Source organism: Oreochromis niloticus, linkage group LG16 (genome assembly GCF_001858045.2).
Source record: "Oreochromis niloticus isolate F11D_XX linkage group LG16, O_niloticus_UMD_NMBU, whole genome shotgun sequence".
In the NCBI taxonomy this organism is placed as follows: domain Eukaryota; kingdom Metazoa; phylum Chordata; class Actinopteri; order Cichliformes; family Cichlidae; genus Oreochromis; species Oreochromis niloticus.
This window is the reverse complement of record NC_031987.2, coordinates 2,921,713-2,938,441: the sequence shown is the minus strand read 5'-3', so window position 1 is coordinate 2,938,441 and position 16,729 is coordinate 2,921,713. Positions and strand designations below refer to the sequence as shown.

The 16,729-nt window shown below is 43.5% G+C and overlaps 1 protein-coding gene across 3 annotated transcripts in view; it reads left to right on the top strand.

Moving 5' to 3' along the window:
* Positions 1–4,876, top strand: part of epb41l5 (erythrocyte membrane protein band 4.1 like 5) — a 37,611-nt gene extending 32,735 nt beyond the window's left edge. For all 3 annotated transcript variants that reach the window (XM_019352876.2, XM_019352877.2, XM_019352875.2), the window contains exons 22-26: positions 55–136; positions 823–903; positions 1,273–1,335; positions 1,551–1,690; positions 3,281–4,876. In XM_019352876.2, coding sequence (XP_019208421.1) covers positions 55–136; positions 823–903; positions 1,273–1,335; positions 1,551–1,690; positions 3,281–3,350 — 436 coding nt within the window. In that variant the 3' untranslated portion in view covers positions 3,351–4,876. The remainder of the gene's footprint in view (positions 1–54; positions 137–822; positions 904–1,272; positions 1,336–1,550; positions 1,691–3,280) is intronic.
* The last annotated feature ends 11,853 nt before the right edge of the window (positions 4,877–16,729 follow it).

Below are 16,729 nucleotides of genomic sequence, written 5' to 3'. Positions count from 1 at the left end.
TTGAAATTACACGGTCACATGTTTGTTTGATACCATTTCTTCTCCTGTTTTCAGCGCTGAGAGGTTGGCTGAAGATTTAAAACCTTCTGCTCCCAAAAAGTCCTCCGAGTCGACCAGTGAAGCCCCGGCACCAAAGGTAATGTGACAGCTCACAGGTGATGACTACTGTTGTGCTTTACACTCACCAGCCACTTCTTTAGGTACACTTTGCCAGTATCAGATTGGGGGATTTGTACAGAGCTCCTCTGATGACATGGTCCAAAAAAATAAATAAATTGTGGCCACAAAACACTACTTCGTGGGCACGAAATGGGTATAACGTGCCCACGAAATACTTATTTGTGCCCATGAAATACTATTTCGAGGGCACTGACACGCTGTGGTCATGTGGGGATGGACGCGGTCAGCAGCAATACTCAGTTTGGTGGTTCTTTGTGTCTGGGGATGGGCGTCCAGGTACGCACCGGCTCACTCCTGGCCTGAGTTCTTAGCCGACTAGCGTGGCACCCCAGTAGGTTCAGTCTTCATTGTGATGCAATTGGTAACAATAGCAGGTCATCCACTTCATCTGCTCCAGTCTGCATGCCAAAGTATCTCTGAGCAAGATACTGAACCGAGTTGTTCTGAGATGCGTTCATCTGATTTTGAATGTTTATATAGAATAAAGTGAACGTGTGAATAAAACACTTTGTGCGAGTAGAGTTAATTTACCCTTTAATCTGTGCCTGCACAGCCCGGTGTTTGCATGTGACTAACACAGGAAGTAGACGGTTTCTTTACTGCCTGCGTGTTGTAATAAAGAGTGTTTTTGTCACGCTGCAGGTTAAAGCAGAGGAGGTTGACCTGCAAAGCGCCGCCCCACTTTCTGACAACCTTATTGACTTCACTGATCCAACTCCTGTGGTAAGAATTACTGCACTGTGTCCTGAATAATCTGCAGTGACACTCCCACTGCATGTGTGTGTGACTGCCTCTGTAGTGACACCTGTACCTCAGCAGGTGTGCACACAGTCAGCAGTCCCATCACAGTTTGAACATGGCTCATGCTGGATTCTTATTTAAAGGTGTTTCAACTTTAATAGGGATGATTGATCCAGTGGATTTAATGGATGTTTTATTAGTTTGGAGGGATGAAGCCTTAAAGCTCATAGTAAACATGTGTCTAATACTGATGTCACATGTTGGGGTTCAGCTGTGTTGTGTATGGAGGTCAGCTGTAGGTTAAAGTAGACCTTTAGCATGGATGCTAACATTCTTGTGACGTTGTTGTAGCTCCCACCGGTGCAGCCGACCAAACCTCTCATCACACCGCGCTGGATCATCCCCACGACCGCTGTGAGTTTATCAGCCTCACTTTCTAAACCTGTTGTTGTTTTTTTCCAGGTTGGCTGTGAGATGTTAAAAATGTTTTAGAAGCTGTTTTAACTTTGATTCATTGTTCTGAACCATGAGGCTTCTCTGCACTTCCATAGTCGCCGTGCAGTTTGGCTAATGTAGAGGCGCTGTAGACACTGACCTCCGTCCTTCTCCCTCATCCCCTTCTCATGCAGCCTTCCGGCGCCTTTACTAACGGCCTGCTCGACCTTGACCCCCCATCTAAGGTCAATCCTCTTCTCCCTTCAGATGGGGGAGCATCCCTCACCTCAGCCCTCCCTCACCTCACTCACACACGTAACGCCGTCTCCACCAGGTAAAAGTTTTTGCATTTCAAACCCAAAGTTTGTTTTTTACATTGCAGCCGTCGCTGAAGAGCACGAAACGCCTCCTCCTCACTTCACTGCGACTGAAGTTTCAGAAGAGAACATCCCTGAGAGTTTAACATGAATTTAACATGAGTATTTTGTTTGTGGAGGAAAAGGCAGCAAAGCAAATTACAATTGTTTTTCAGGTCCTTTATGCACACAGCTTTTTCTTAGTTTTTTATTATTTTACTTGTGAATGGATCAATATTAAACAATCAGAAATGAAAAACAATACTGAAGAACAGCAGAACTCTGTTTAACACATGCTGGGCTCTAAAAAGCAGGTGTTTCAGTGACAGCAAGTCAGAACATCACAAATCAAACGCAGCACCATTATTCTGACTTTCTGTGAGGTCAACATCTGAGTTCAAGCCGACTTCTCATTCACGCCTCAGTTCTTCAAAAGTTGGGATTAGAAGAGTCTGAAGGATATGACCTTTAACCTCGTAATGTGGCGGTGTGTCTGGTTCTTTTGTTTTCCTTATATCGTGCCAGATTTTTGAAGTTACACACAGTGATCACCGAACTATGGAAGCCCGTTTCTGCCACACACACACAAAAAAAGCATCCATAACTCAAAATTTCGAGATATCTTTCTCAAAATTTTGAGAAAGGAAGCTTGAAATGTTGACTGACTTTTCTCAAAATTTGGAGTTAATAACTCAAAATTCGAGTTAGCGTTGCCAATCAGTAAACTACGTGAATGATGTCATTTCCTTGTTACCCGGAAGCTGAAGCCCTCAGCTACAAATGCTACAGCTAAGCTACCGGTATTACAGCCAGTCATCAATGCACAAATTGCTGATTATTTTCAGCGTGGCTTCACAAATGATGAGATCCTTGTGTCTCCACGTAGATTACTGATTGGCAGAGCTAACTCGAAATTTCGAATTATGGATACTTTTCTTCTTTTTCAGAATTCTGAGAAAAAAGTCGGAATTCTGATTTTAATTCTGGAAAATTCAAATGGAATTCTGGAAAAGAAGAAAAAAAAAAGACGTGCCCACTTTTAAAAAAAAAAAATTTTCCTTTTGTTTTGTGTGTACAGTAGCTTAAATATATACACTGAGTAGGAGATGCTCTGTATCTCATTGTACAACTGTATAATGACAATAAAGGCATTCTATTCTATTCTATGTACTGAAGCTTTGCATTTTGTTTTCCATACAGTAAGTATCAAATCTGGGCTTTTAATTTCACGTTATTTTTCCAGTGTTTGAGTTCTTACGAGGTTGTAAGTGTGAGATATGGATGGTTTATAGATGCGTGAATGCTAACCATGTGACCTTAACTCTGCCATTTTGGACACACAACAATGTAAATTCAGTGCATAAAATTTTATTTTACTGTTGATTGAAAGAGGTAAAACTCTAAAGCTATTAAGTTGTCGCAGGTTGTCAGACTGCGGCGTGTTCACAGCTTAGTAATTTTTATATTTATCAAACTTACGACTCATAAAACTGGTTCCTGCACACAAACGTGTTGTTTTCTTTTCTGATGCAGTAATTTTACCGTCTCTTCCACTCCTTCGTCCACAGCACTGTGGGTCAGCCGCCAGCCTCAGAGGATGGAGCCAAACCCAGAGGTCTCTTGACCACTGAGCTCTGATGAAGAAACGAGCGGCCGCCATCACGCTCTTCATCTTCCCGCCTGGTTTCCCGCTTCACCCCCTCACCCACCTACACGCGGGCCGGCTGAGTCTGAAAACGCAAAAGAGGCAGCTTGTAAACCACCGCGACCACAACCGTAGCTACACAGATCAGCAATATGAAGTACTTTTTTTTTAATGATCTCATGGCGTCGAGCTTAGTCTTTGTAAAATGGTGTATACAAACATTTTAGCCTCAGTATTAAGAAAACCTTGTTTTTAGTCTCCTGTTTGTGCACCACGTTAGTAACCTGCCGTTACCGAGTCCATCCAGTCACCCAAAGCGCTCTCAGCAGCATCACTGCCTGCTTTGAGACTCTGGTGGACGGTCTGGCTCTGGGTTTAAGCACCTGCAGTGCAAACCGCTGGACCTCTGCTACTCTGAGCTTCCCTCTGTGTGAAGCTGCTGAGCCACACTGGATGATGGACGGACGAGATATAAGCTTAGTGTTTAAACCCACTAACACTACATGATGTAGCCACTGGATCTGGAAACGTCACTGGATTACCTTCAAACACTGGACCTTAAGATGATTTTTATTTTTCCCACATTAGATGATGATGATGATGATGATGATGATGATGATGATGATTTTAGTTTTTCAGCTGATTTTTTTTTTTTATGATCCTGTTCCTGCTCGTTGTAGCTTTTGATGATTTTAAATGGCCCCACCACCATCATGAGGACTTCCTGTTTTGATTCCGATCACATCTTATAATTTAAATTTTAATCCACACTTGTACCCCACTCTCATTCCTGTTTACTCACTAAACTTTGAGCTCCTGTGATCGCTGGACTGCGTGGTGGGAGATATGTCCGGGTATCTGAATGGATTCGACTCTCCAACATGTCGTAGCTGTTACTTTGCCTTATGTACATGAATGTGCTCCACGTGTCTGATGGGAAGATGCTGGAGATGCCACCCGTATGTCACCTTTGCTGAAATCGTTTAACCTGTGAAATATCCTGAAAGCCGATTTTGTATGAGAGCAAGGTGAGGCCTCCGTCTGCACCCTGGGAGTTATTAAATATCTTACTTTGACTCTTGAATGATAGAGTTGTAGTATCTCACTGTTACTGTAATCACAAGTCTGGCCACTCACTCAGGTTGTGGCTCTGTAGTACTTCTCATTATGTCTTCAACAAGGGAAGCTGGCTGTTTTTTCGATGTCGTCTTAGCAGCGTTTATGCCGCAGCTCAGTGTAACTATTCAAATATTACATGTTGTAGCATACAGGTTTAACGTTTCACTGTAACTGCTTCAGCTGCTGTTGATATGAAGTAGACATATTTTTTAAGACTACCTTGGCAGTATAGTTACTACTCTGAGGAGACTTGAGTTGTTTTCTAATTACAGAGGAAGTAGGGAAGTATTACAGATCTGACTGACTGGAAAAAAGCAGACTGTGAAGTCTCATTTTTATATATAAACTTATTTTTCTGGAACACCTGATCATGATTCAGTAAAGTTTTGCCACAGTAGGAGTCGTTGTTTCTCATTCATTTTAAAACTGCGGTGAGTGTAATAATCACATTACACGCCTACGTTCAAATACACTTTTTAAAAGTAAGAAGTCTTTATCTGACTTAGACTTTCTGAGTCGCTACACTGAAGAAATCCTGAGTTAAAATCTTTTTTTGACTGAGTTTGGATAAATCTTTGCTAAGACTTGCTGGTAACACTTTATGATGCGACCCACCCATCATAAAGTACAGTGCAAGATAAGAAATATTGTCTAATATTAAGAAATTACGCAGTACTTAAAATTGCTTGCAGTATAATTTGCAGAGGTGGGAAGTAACGAAGTACAAATACAAATCTTCACTTGAGTACGTTTTTTTTTCCTTCTGACTACTATTTACTTTTACTCCCCACATGTTTAAACAAATATCTGCACTTTCTGCTTATTACGTTTCCGAAACGGGCTCGTTACTTTTGCTTTAACGGATTTGGCTCGAGTTATTGTTTTTTCACGGCGACCCTCCGAACAAACCGATCTGAGCCTAAACAAACACATGACAGGCGGTGCTGGTCGTCTGTTAACCGGCAGAGGACGTCGGATAAAAAGAGATGACGTGTGCGGCGTGTCGGGGGTTAAAGCTGGTGCCCGTAATTCGCGTTACGTCAGCATCTAGCCCTGCTGAAGGGGAGCGAGCATAGAGGGAGTAACGTTTTTTAAGTGTCAGATAATCTGACAACAAACATCAGCAAACACAAACTGTTTGTGTGCAGTTTGTCTCAGTGTGTTGCAGCTAAAGGTCCCGCTGCTTGTTTCACAGGTGCGCAGTGACCGTGGGTTCGTGGTCACAGTTAGCTGACGTCAGGTGTAGCAGAGATTCATGAGTTTTAGCTGATGATGCTGAGATCCACTGAATTCCACCTTCATACCCCCCCCCACCTGCTGAATCCAGTCTAACCTGAACACATTTTCCTGTTTAGAGACACCGTAAGTCACCCACAGTGTTGGCGACAGAAAACACAGATCTAGTTTTTATTTCCCTTCTTTTTCTTCTGATTCCCCCTACTGACACTGTTTTATCATCATTGTTAATATAGCACAGGGTTCAGTTAGCTTTACTAACTTTATTTCTTTGAGAACATTTCACAGGCTATTAGTATTTGTAATATTAGTATTTGTTAACAGTAGTATTTGTACTTCTGCTTAAGTACATAATGTCTGTACTTTTACCACCTCTGATCATTTGTCTCCTTTCCAATAAAATACCCAGAATTTAGGCACCACTTCAAATTACTTACATATTAATTAGAATACATACATTCACGTAAAGTATCATTATTTTTGTTTCCCTACCCTCGTATTTTAGTGTACCTACCTTTAAGTATTTGTAGTTAAAAATAATTGGACTGATATTTCTAATACATTGAAATAGCATGTTATTACAGGGGAATTACGCCCTTTGTCATCAGCCGTATTATTACCGCTGTGTTACCAAGGAGTTTGTACCGACTGTCACAATAACTATTTAATAAAGTCCACTAGTCAAATGGCAAAGTTGACGCAGCTCAGAGTATTGTAGTCCGTGTTTTCTACCACTAGATGGCAGACGAGTACCGTTGTTACCTTCGATGCAGTCCAGAGCTGAGCAGAGCTCCACCTTCCATCACTTTACAGATGGCTTCATGCAGAACTGCAAATATCAAACTCATGAAGTCATTAAAGAGCTGAGGCTGCATCTGAGTCCTGAGTGTGAACAAAAGGAAAAAGACTACATCCTGGCACATAATGATCTATTTCAGCCATCATTTACAATCTATCTGAAATGACAGCCATGGCACGCTCATTGAAATAAGAACTGACTTTAATGGAAAAACCACAAAGCACTGACTTTAGCTTATCACACTGAAGCCTTTATTTAGTATTTTCTAAATGAAATAACTTGGTTACCTGTTCATCTACCTATTCATGCAAATATCAAATAGGCCAATTGCGTGGGAGGCTCTCGATGCATTTCAGCATGTAGACATCAGGACGACCTGCTGAACTCCAAACTGAGCATCAGAATAAGGAGGAAAGCTGAATTTGGACGAGGCGTGGTGGTTGCTGGTCTGAGTTTTTCAGAAACTGCTGATCTGTTGGCATTTTTCCACACAACCATCACTGTAGTTTAGACAAAATGGTCAGCAAAAGACAATGATAGCTCCAGTAAGCACTCATTACAATCAAGGTACGCCAAAGAGGTCGAGTCTTGAGGCAGATTAACCACAAGGGGTGTGGTCTTCTGTTTCCTGTCTGATAAGAATAAGAACCTGAGGCTACAGTTTGAATGGGCTCACGTAAACTGCACCACAGAAGATTTAAAAAACCAAAAGCACCGCCTGGTCTGATGAATCTCGACGAGTCTCTGCCTTTTCTGCTGAGGGCCTACTTTATCTTTAAAAGTCGATGTTTTTTTTCCCTTTTATTTAGAAACACTGATGCAAAACAAGCGTGACCTCTTTCAGAGTCTTAAAACAGGCCGGTAGGTCCAGCAGTAGCTGAGGGTGGACCTGTTGACTGCACCTTACTACTGTTTACCTCTAGGGTGCAGTGTAGCTCCAACAAAGATCCGGTGAACTCGATGGTTTTTAATCAACATATGGATTTATAATTTCATCTGATGTGTAGTAATAATAGCAATAAAGGAATCTGAACACAGTGATCAGAGACTTAAATGGGGATTCCAGTGGATCTCGCCCCCTGGATATACTCTGCCATGTCTATAAATCACATCTCCATGTTCAAGATTAGTGTTTGATTTGCTGTTAATCAGATTTCATATGAGTGATGTCTGCATGAGGAACACAGGAGTCATTTGTGACAGTGGGCTTGTATGAGAGGAGTGTGCACATGTAAGTAATGCTCACAATGAGCTCCTTTTCCCCACTAGAAGTAGAAGTCGTCCCTTTTTGATGAACTGGTGCATCATCTCTCCAGTTGCTTCATTATCAGAAACAAAACATCAACATCCTTCAAGGCACGATAAACAAGCTGCAGCGTGCTTATTCTGGAGCAGTGCTCGGTGGCTTTAGCCAAACATTTAATGCAAAGTAAAATAAAAATGAACTGCGTCACAGTAAGTCTTCAGCGAGTGTTAAAATGAAAGCAGAGCCTGCTGATATTTGCGAATAGCCGTATTGGTTTACATTGGTGACTGGTCTGGCTGCAGAGCAACACATAGTTGGATCATGAAGAGGCAGAGCGGCCTACAGCTCAATAACTCAGCCAGGACTGCTCCCCTCAGCAGATGGGCCGACTTTCCCCCACCTTCCAAATGAATAATTGATTACGTACACGGACCTTATGCCAGGTCATGATTGCTTAAGCATGCTCAAAGCTCTGGGTAGATTCATGGAGATTTGGCTAACAGCCCGTGTCCTGATGTCACCAAGCAGACATTACATGGCTTCTCTTAAATTTTAATGTTCTTTGAGGCCGGCTATCAGAACTGTTGGGTGAATACCAAATGCATTTATAAACTCTCAGCCTTGTTTAGAGTTTGGGTTTTGCTCTGATAAGGATTTATTAAACCCAGGTTTAGAGGACATAACTGCATAGTTCTTTACAAAAAATAACCAAAAAAGTAAAATGTCAGGTGTTTGTTATAGTAAGTTATTTGTTATTCACTTCCACAAGATGAGGCGTTAGAAAGAGGAAGTGATTTGTGAGTTATGACAGAAAGAGGCTCCAAAATGTGACCTGTCACTTTTTTCTTTTAATATCAACACTTTGTTGAAGGTTCTTTGGATTTTTATATATTTTTTAGTTTTTTGATGACTGTTTGAAGACAGAGCAACAACATCTGTTCAAATCTTAAGCTGAACACGAATATCTGATTCATGTCAAAAAATATGATATTTAGATAGAAACGCCGGCTGTGGCTGACGCGCTGAAAGAAATGAAAACCAAGAGAAACTCAGCATCCCGGGTGTTTGTCAGTCACTCGTAAACCAATTTTGGACAAATTTATGAAACTGTATTTGTCAAAATCTTCACACAGTAAGAGATTTTCAACATAACATTTCAAAACATACTGGTTTTCTTTAGAAAGCATAAATGATTTCTATTCGCACACAAAACAATTACGTTTGTGTTTGTATGTGTGCAGATTAACATGTATATCAGGATAATCTCTTTTCCATTATTTGTATCTCATTTGGCTGCATCCCATTAACCAACTGTCTCTCCTGTCATTTACAGCCTGTCCTGTTATTTTGTAAGCCTTTGTCTTATGCTATTGTTCCTTTGTTAAAAATGTTTAAAAAAAGACTTGAGAAGAACTGTTGATGCTCACAAAGCAGGAGATGGATGTACAAGTTATCACAGAGTTTCCAAGTGTCAAGAACTGGAGTGAGAAGAATCATCACACAGTGCAAAACAAGCCTGGCACAGGTGGGAGCAAAAGAGACTGGAAAGAAAGGTAGACCCCATCTGTCCAAAGCTGGAGCCCAACAACCCAAAACAACTGTCAAAACGGGTGAATGACTTAGTGAAGTCACTCAAAGAAGCCCAACACTAGAACGCTGCGCAGACTCCACTTCTGCAGAAGATACACCTTCAAGCCAGCCTGAAGCATGCTGAGGACAACCTGGAGAAAGATAATGCAGACTGGAAGCAGATGACATGAAACCAGAGCTCTTTGGCCCCAGAAATGCTGCTTATGTTCGGAGAAAGAAGGGACAGGCATCCAGCTCAAAGCCACTGTCCTCACAGTGAAGCATGGTGGTGGCAGTATTATGTGTCTGGACCGGGGAATCCCGACGAGGTGAAAGGAAGACATGAAGATTTTAAAAGAAAACCTCAAGCAGTCAGCAGAAAAAAATCAGAGTCGGGGTCATCGCCTTGTCTTGCAACATGACAACAACCCCAAACATATGGAAAGAACGACCTCAAGAAACCAAAGTGAAGCTGACCGACTCTCCTGCTACAGAGTCGGTAACGTCCTGACTAGAATCCCACTGAAAATCTGAAGTGAACTAAAGTCTAAGGTCCATGCCAGAAACCATCAAATCCGGAGGAGCGTGAGATTCTCTGAAGAAGACTGAGCTGGGATTGCTCAGGAGACGCATGTGAGACATGTTGGAAACTACACCAATCGACCGCAGCTGTCAGCATCAGTGAAGTAATCATTTTGAGCCCTGAAGTTTTTGTGAAATTATTTTGTTTCTCTGTGTAAAGTAAAATTATGTAAGCATCCAAAATAAAACCAGCTTGTGGGGGAAAGCTAGGATAAACATTCCCACTCTGTTTAACAGCACTTGGGAAATACTTTTTTGTGAAATTTGAAATGTAATTTTCATAGGGGGGCTAATAATTCTGTCCTCATTTGTACCTGCTGATGAGCCACCTGCCTGATATTGTGCAGATCTGCCTCATGCTGCCAAACCACCTCGGCCCCGTCAGGGCACAGACTCAGGACCTCTGGCAACACAACAGATCATTTGGGTTCTCAAGCAAAGCCTCATGGATTGTTACTATCGATTGATTGAATGGGAGCCGCGGAGATTGGCGGCTGGACAACACCTTTGGGCTTTTTGCCATCTTCTTTCAAGCTAATCCTTACAAGTTTTTTCAACGTTGTGTGCCACATTAGCCTTCTGGCGAAGCAAGCGGCTCAGCCATCGATGGGTGGTTGTGCGTCTATAACAATGTTTCTGGTGTCTGTTACATGTCCCAGTAAGATCCAGGTAAGATTTCCCAACAGAGATTCGGTGACACTAATGGGAGTGTTCTTTAATGGTATGGCTCAAAGAGAAATGGGAAAAAGTTTATGGATTCATGGATGGAGTGGCAGATCTCCACCATTTCATTTCAACTTCCTCTCCAAGCAAACCTGAGTTGTGTCCATAGAGTTTGAGAGAAAAAGGATGTTTTTCAGAGATGTAAAATCAAATGTTTCTAATCAGATCTGCACCTCGCAGGCTTTATTTGTTTTGCAAATTAAAACATACTTTCATTTGCTTGGTGCAGTCCAGATGCTGATGAAATGTCCTCTATTCCTGGCCCCACATCTGTCTCCGTGGCTTTCTTTCTTTTGATTGTCAGATCCTGATGAAGTTTCCTGTTTCTGCAGAATAAACTGACCTTGGCGCGGGAAAAAGTCCCCGCCGCAAAGATGAGCAAATGGTGGAGCATCTGGACGGGCGGAGAAAGGGAGAACTAAAGATAGTGATGCTTTTGACTGTGTGTGTTTGTGCACATGTTTGATTGGCATCCAGATGTCGGGGAAATTCAACAGGTGATCTCCAGGACAGGGAAAAGCCAGACTGTCTCTGTTACACAGACACAAACGAGACTCTGTCCATCAAAACAATAAAGGCCGGTGTTTCGTTTTTTCTGGCTAGCGTGTTTGCAGGAGACGGATTTCTGTGTCGGAGCGTTTTGATAATAAGCTTACAGATCTCCGATATCGGAACAGGTTTACATCCTTGGTGTGTGTGTGTGTGTGTGTGTGTGTGTGTGTGTGTGTGTGTGTGTGTGTGTGTGTGTCATAGAGTGTATACATGTCTGGTCAGTGTGGGAAGGTATTCATAGTTAAAGCTCTGAAATGATAAAGACGTGAGTGAGCAGTAATTGATCCCTAGAGGGCTGCATTGTGCCAGCAAATGCGTGTGTGTGTGCGCGCCAGGTGAGATAGTGATGTGCCAGAGTCAGTAAAAAGCCTCATTATTCACACAAGAAAGGACACACAGACACACACAGACTGAAGCACAGTCATTTTAATTGGCAATATTCATGTCAGCAGTTTGTCTCTCTTTAGGAAAAGCTTATTATTTATCTGTCATGTGTTGAGTATTGTGTTGTGTCTGCTCGAGTCCAGCAGGCTGGATATCAGTGTGTGTTTGTAGACACACACCGTGTGTCGAGTCTGTGCGCTTGGATCGTTTCAGGTTTCTGTGACACCACTTCCAGGAAGGCAAACACCTGATCAGAGCTCGACTTACAGGGCACTCATTTATCCACGTTTTACTCCTCAGCTGTAAAAGAAGGCTGATGGGGTACAGTTGTCACTCTCGCAGGCGGCCGGGTGAGCGGCACGGACACCCAACTTTGTGAACACGATAAGTCGAGAATGATGTAGGATTTTCAAACTGAATCACTTTAACTCTTTCCTCCATAAACGCGTTATGTGATGACCTCTCCTGAGTTTAGACACCTCACTGTGCATCAATAAAGACGTCCGACGACTATTCCAATGGTAGCTGTAGAGCCAGAGACCCTCTCACTAACGTCTGATGCATGCTCAGACATTTAGTTGTTGAAGCGGGCCTGAAATATGACAGAAACCACTCAGTGCAGAAGAGAGAAAGAACGATTACTCCTAGTAGAGGTCAAGGAGGAAAGAGTTGATGTGTCGGAAACCTCCTCAGGCAGGTTTGGGTTTTTTCCCCTCTCTCCTGTCGGTATGTCTCTTCCTGTTTGGGCTGCCGTTCTCGCACCTGCTCTGTGTTGTTTCGGAAGTTCATAGTATCTAAAGGCTGGATGCTGCTGCTGTTCTCTTCCAGATCGTTCAGGTCAATATGGTGGGAATCAGTCCCTCTTTGATACCTGTTCATGGTGCTTTTTGTCTGCTTGCCCGGTGTTCCCGTCTGCTTCCCATTTACCTGTTTGAAGTCCCTGTTGTCCTCAGTAATTTTGCAAACACTGTCAGCTGATATCAGCACATTCACAGGAAATTATTTATCAGTAATCCAGCTGCCTGCCTTCCTGCTCTTCATCGCCACTCACCGACCTGCCCGCCGTTTAGCCCTCCAGCAGCCGTACGAGAACCAGAAAGAGTAAGGCAGCTGAAACTGAGGATACATTTTGCAGGATCCTGTTGAATTTTGAACTCCATCTCTCTTCCCTTTCAGTGCCTCGGGTTGTGTTCCTGCTGACAGATCGCTCTCTTGAGGCACCTCCCTGCTCTCTGCTAACTCGTGCCTACTTTTTAATAAATGCTGTAAAACTGCTGTCGGCTTGTTGAGTCTGATTCCTGAGTCCACGAGCTCAAGCCTGACACAGACTGTGTGCCTAAGTCAGATCCTGGGTGGAAGAGTCCATAATGTCACACCTGCACCTCTTTCTGACCTTCTGCAGATCACCGCTCTGAGATCTTCCTCCTCTGTGACTCTTGTTGTAGCGCCTGCTCGTCTGACCACCGTGAACTTTAGTGGTTTGAGCCTTTAACTTTAACTCTGCAGCTCAAAAAAGCATGTTTGCATCCTGTGTAACAACTCCAGGAGAGGGGGGAAATTTCTTTATAACTCATCTACCTCGATTATGGAGTTAGGGGCGTGGCCTCTGTCTGATCCTGAAAAACAAACATGACTGCAGCCACAATGCCAGGATTTCATCCTTAACTATGGACGATGAGTCCATCTTCTATTCAGTCCATGGTTGTCTCCAGGACCAGCCAGCTCTGCAATAACACAGCTAACCACCGAGGACTGTGTTCAGTTTTAATGTAAAGAGACGTTATAGCGTCCCTGAGTAAAGTCATTCTCCCATCATATGTTGGGAAATTTCCAATTTCTAATTCAGGATATTTTCCACATTTGCTCTTTCTTGCATGCGCGAAACAGTCTGAGTCAGGCAGTTAGGTGTGCTGCATGCACAATGATGCAATCTGATATTATCCAGGCTTCATACCAAGCAGGTGTGTGCATGTTAGAGAACAGCTGATGCTCCATCTGACTGTGTTGGACATTCAGTTCTACTGAGTAAATCCTGGAAAGGTTCATGCGTGCATGTGTGAGCGCGGCTCAGAGTCCACGGCTGTACTCAAGCACTGCTTCCTTCTGCAGCTCTGAACCTCTGTACTGAAATCTCTCTCTCTCCAAATGTCAGCCCGGTCTTTTGAAACAATCCACGGTGACAAACACAGTGACAGAGATTCCCCGACACATCAGAAGATGCATATGAATGAGACAGCCTCACCCTGCAGAGGAGAGGGCTGCTGTTATCAGTGCAGCAGGTTCAGTGGCTGGCCATGGGCAGGGCTGTGACAGGTTCTGTGTGCGTGTGTGCACAGAGGGAGGATGGAGGGGATATTGGGCCTATACGGCAAGTGTGTGCTTGAGAGCAGAGACAGATTCTGTGTGTTAAACACAAACAAGAGTCATTGTGAAAGAAAGAAATTGAGTTGTAGGTGTGTGTGTGTGTGTGTGTGTGTGTGTGTGTGTGTGGCTGACGGGCAGACAGCTTGACAGAGCTCATCTGTGGCAGTCACCCTCCTGTGTGTTATCAACAATGCCCAGACGGGTGCTGCCAATCATCCCACATGCCAACGGGACCTCACATCAACCCATCAGCCAGACCACAAAGACACACAAACACACACACGCATGCACAAACACCTGGGTCTGCCGCGGCATCTGCATGCACACACACACAACAGGCTGCGTGCTCTCGCCCGTCACTCTTAGTTGCTGTCATTACTCCTTTGCACACTGGGAGCAGGTGTCACTCACAAGCAAAGATAAGGGTGGGAGACCCCCTCCATGCACAGCCTCTACACACAGACACACAAACACACAGGGTCCTTTACCCCTTTACTGACTTACAAATCCACCGATATGTTGTTCTGTGGACTAATGCCACACTTTCTTAGACTCATATGTGGATGCACAACAGGTTGGCAGTAATAAAAGGTCTGAAACTGAAGTTGAAGTGTGTGTCTGTGTGTTTTTAGTCAGCGTGCTGGAAACACTTAAAGTTTGACTGCAGGTACTGTGGCGACTTTAAAGTTTTTTAAATTTCTTTTTTGTAATATTTGTCACACAGGAAAGTTCTGACATGGACCCACTCAGGAGCCGGAGGGCAGGTAGTGAAAATAAGGAGTTAAATTTAAAAAGTCTACATGGTTACAGAAAGGTTCTGCAATAAGGAAACAGGTCATCTAAAGAGAAATAAGGAAAAGTCCAAAGAGAACGACACAGAAAGCAAACAGGGAGGCCAGCAGGAGCCAGGAGAGCGAGCGCAGAAACAGGAGGAGGATGACTCCATGATGCAACAAAGACGAGGCCGCGTGCGTCTCCGCCACGGTACGTTCTGATTTTATTCCATCCTTCTGCCGGCTTCAAAGCACACTGAGAGCATTTCAGAAGCAAAGGAGCCTGCACCACATCACTTTGCTCTTCATCCTGCATATTTTTAGCTTCTGAAACTTGTGAAGCTTCTGAAGCTTTCAAAGCACTTATTAGCTTGAGTGGTGGATCAGCTCCAGTGGCCACGGTGCTGGTACCCCGAGTGGGATTCAGGCAATACGGAAGACACTAAATATACACAGAGGGGGGGAAGTTAATGAGGGACAGATGACCTCAGTCAGACAACAGGAAGGTAGTAAACCCAGAGGAAGTCAAACTGGAGAACAAATCTTTAACTAAAAATGAGAGAAACTGCACGTTACCTGGAGCTGTACAGCTACATGACAGCGTACGATGGTGTCGGTTACCCACAATGCCTCAGCTCCCTGAGGAGAAGAGGAGGAACGAGCAGCCAAGTTTGTGCTAGCAGGAGGAATTTAGCATGAGCACAGATGACACGCTAACATGTGCTCCCAGCTAACAGATTTTACTCACACTGTAGCGCTGTTTAGTGTTCATATGTGTTAAATTATTACCTTTAATATAAAAAACGTTTGTATCGTGGGTGACTGGCCTTTTCACAGTGGAGCAGTTAGCATCTCAAACATGAAAGAATATGAGGAAAAGGTCAGATTTGAAAGAAGAGTAGAAAAGATGGAGGCAGCCACTGTGATGTCACTCACTGGTCAGACCTCTACACTGGAGAGACCAAACAGCCACTTCATAAACGCATGGCACAACACAGAAGAGCCACCTCGATGGGACAAGGTTCGGCTGTCCATCTGCATCTAAAGGTCAAAGGTCACTCTTTGGGGAAGGCAATGTTTACATTTTGGACAGAGAAGACAGATGGTTTGAAAGAGGAGTGAAAGAAGCCATCTATGTCCACTGTGAACGACCATCTTTGAATAGAGGGCGGGGCTTATGACACCAACTGTCTGCCATCTATAATCCAGTTTTGAGATCCGTTCCTGGACGCCTTAACGCCCACTCACATCCTGGGCCATTTGACCTCAGCAAATCACATGATAGGATGGGGCCAGGTTTCACAATGGCTGATTGTGACCCACACCCGTTTTCACACCTTGGCTCGTGTGATTATATATTATATATTATAATATATAATATATATCCCATATTCTGTGCAATCGTAATGTAAGACTCATGGCACTGTTTGTCCCTGTTAGAAGGTATTTAGCTACAGAGAGTGAAGGATTCTGGGTATGCAACCTATCCAGATGTGCTTTGTGTAGTCCTCTGAAAGACCAACAATGTGTGGATGATGTGTTAACCGTGAATGACAGAAGCCTGTAAGCCATGCTTTAGTTTCCGTTGCTTTAACGCCTGGTCTCACCTCAGCCCTTTGCATGATGTAACTTCTCTTCTGCTGCTGGTTTGAGGAACCACAGCAGCATAAACACGAGTAGAAAACAGACTAACTTTTGACAATGGTCTATAAAGCTGTGTGTAGGCTCTGAATATTAAGTAATGTAATGCTGATTAGTTGAGAAGGGGGCAACAGTGGAGGTCCCCAGGACGGGAAGAACTGCAATAAACAAATAAAGAATAAAAGAAGCCCTCGATCATCTCTCTGTAGGTAGACAAGCCATCCACAGACTGCCAGCAGACTGCCCATAATTTTAACCAGTGCACAAACATGCCTGTTAAGTCTTTTTGCCATCACAGCAGTCGCCCCCTGCTGGTGATGAAAAAGAATGCAAGTTTAAGGCACTTTAATGTTGGCTTGATTCCTCAGTGGACACGACTTTCGT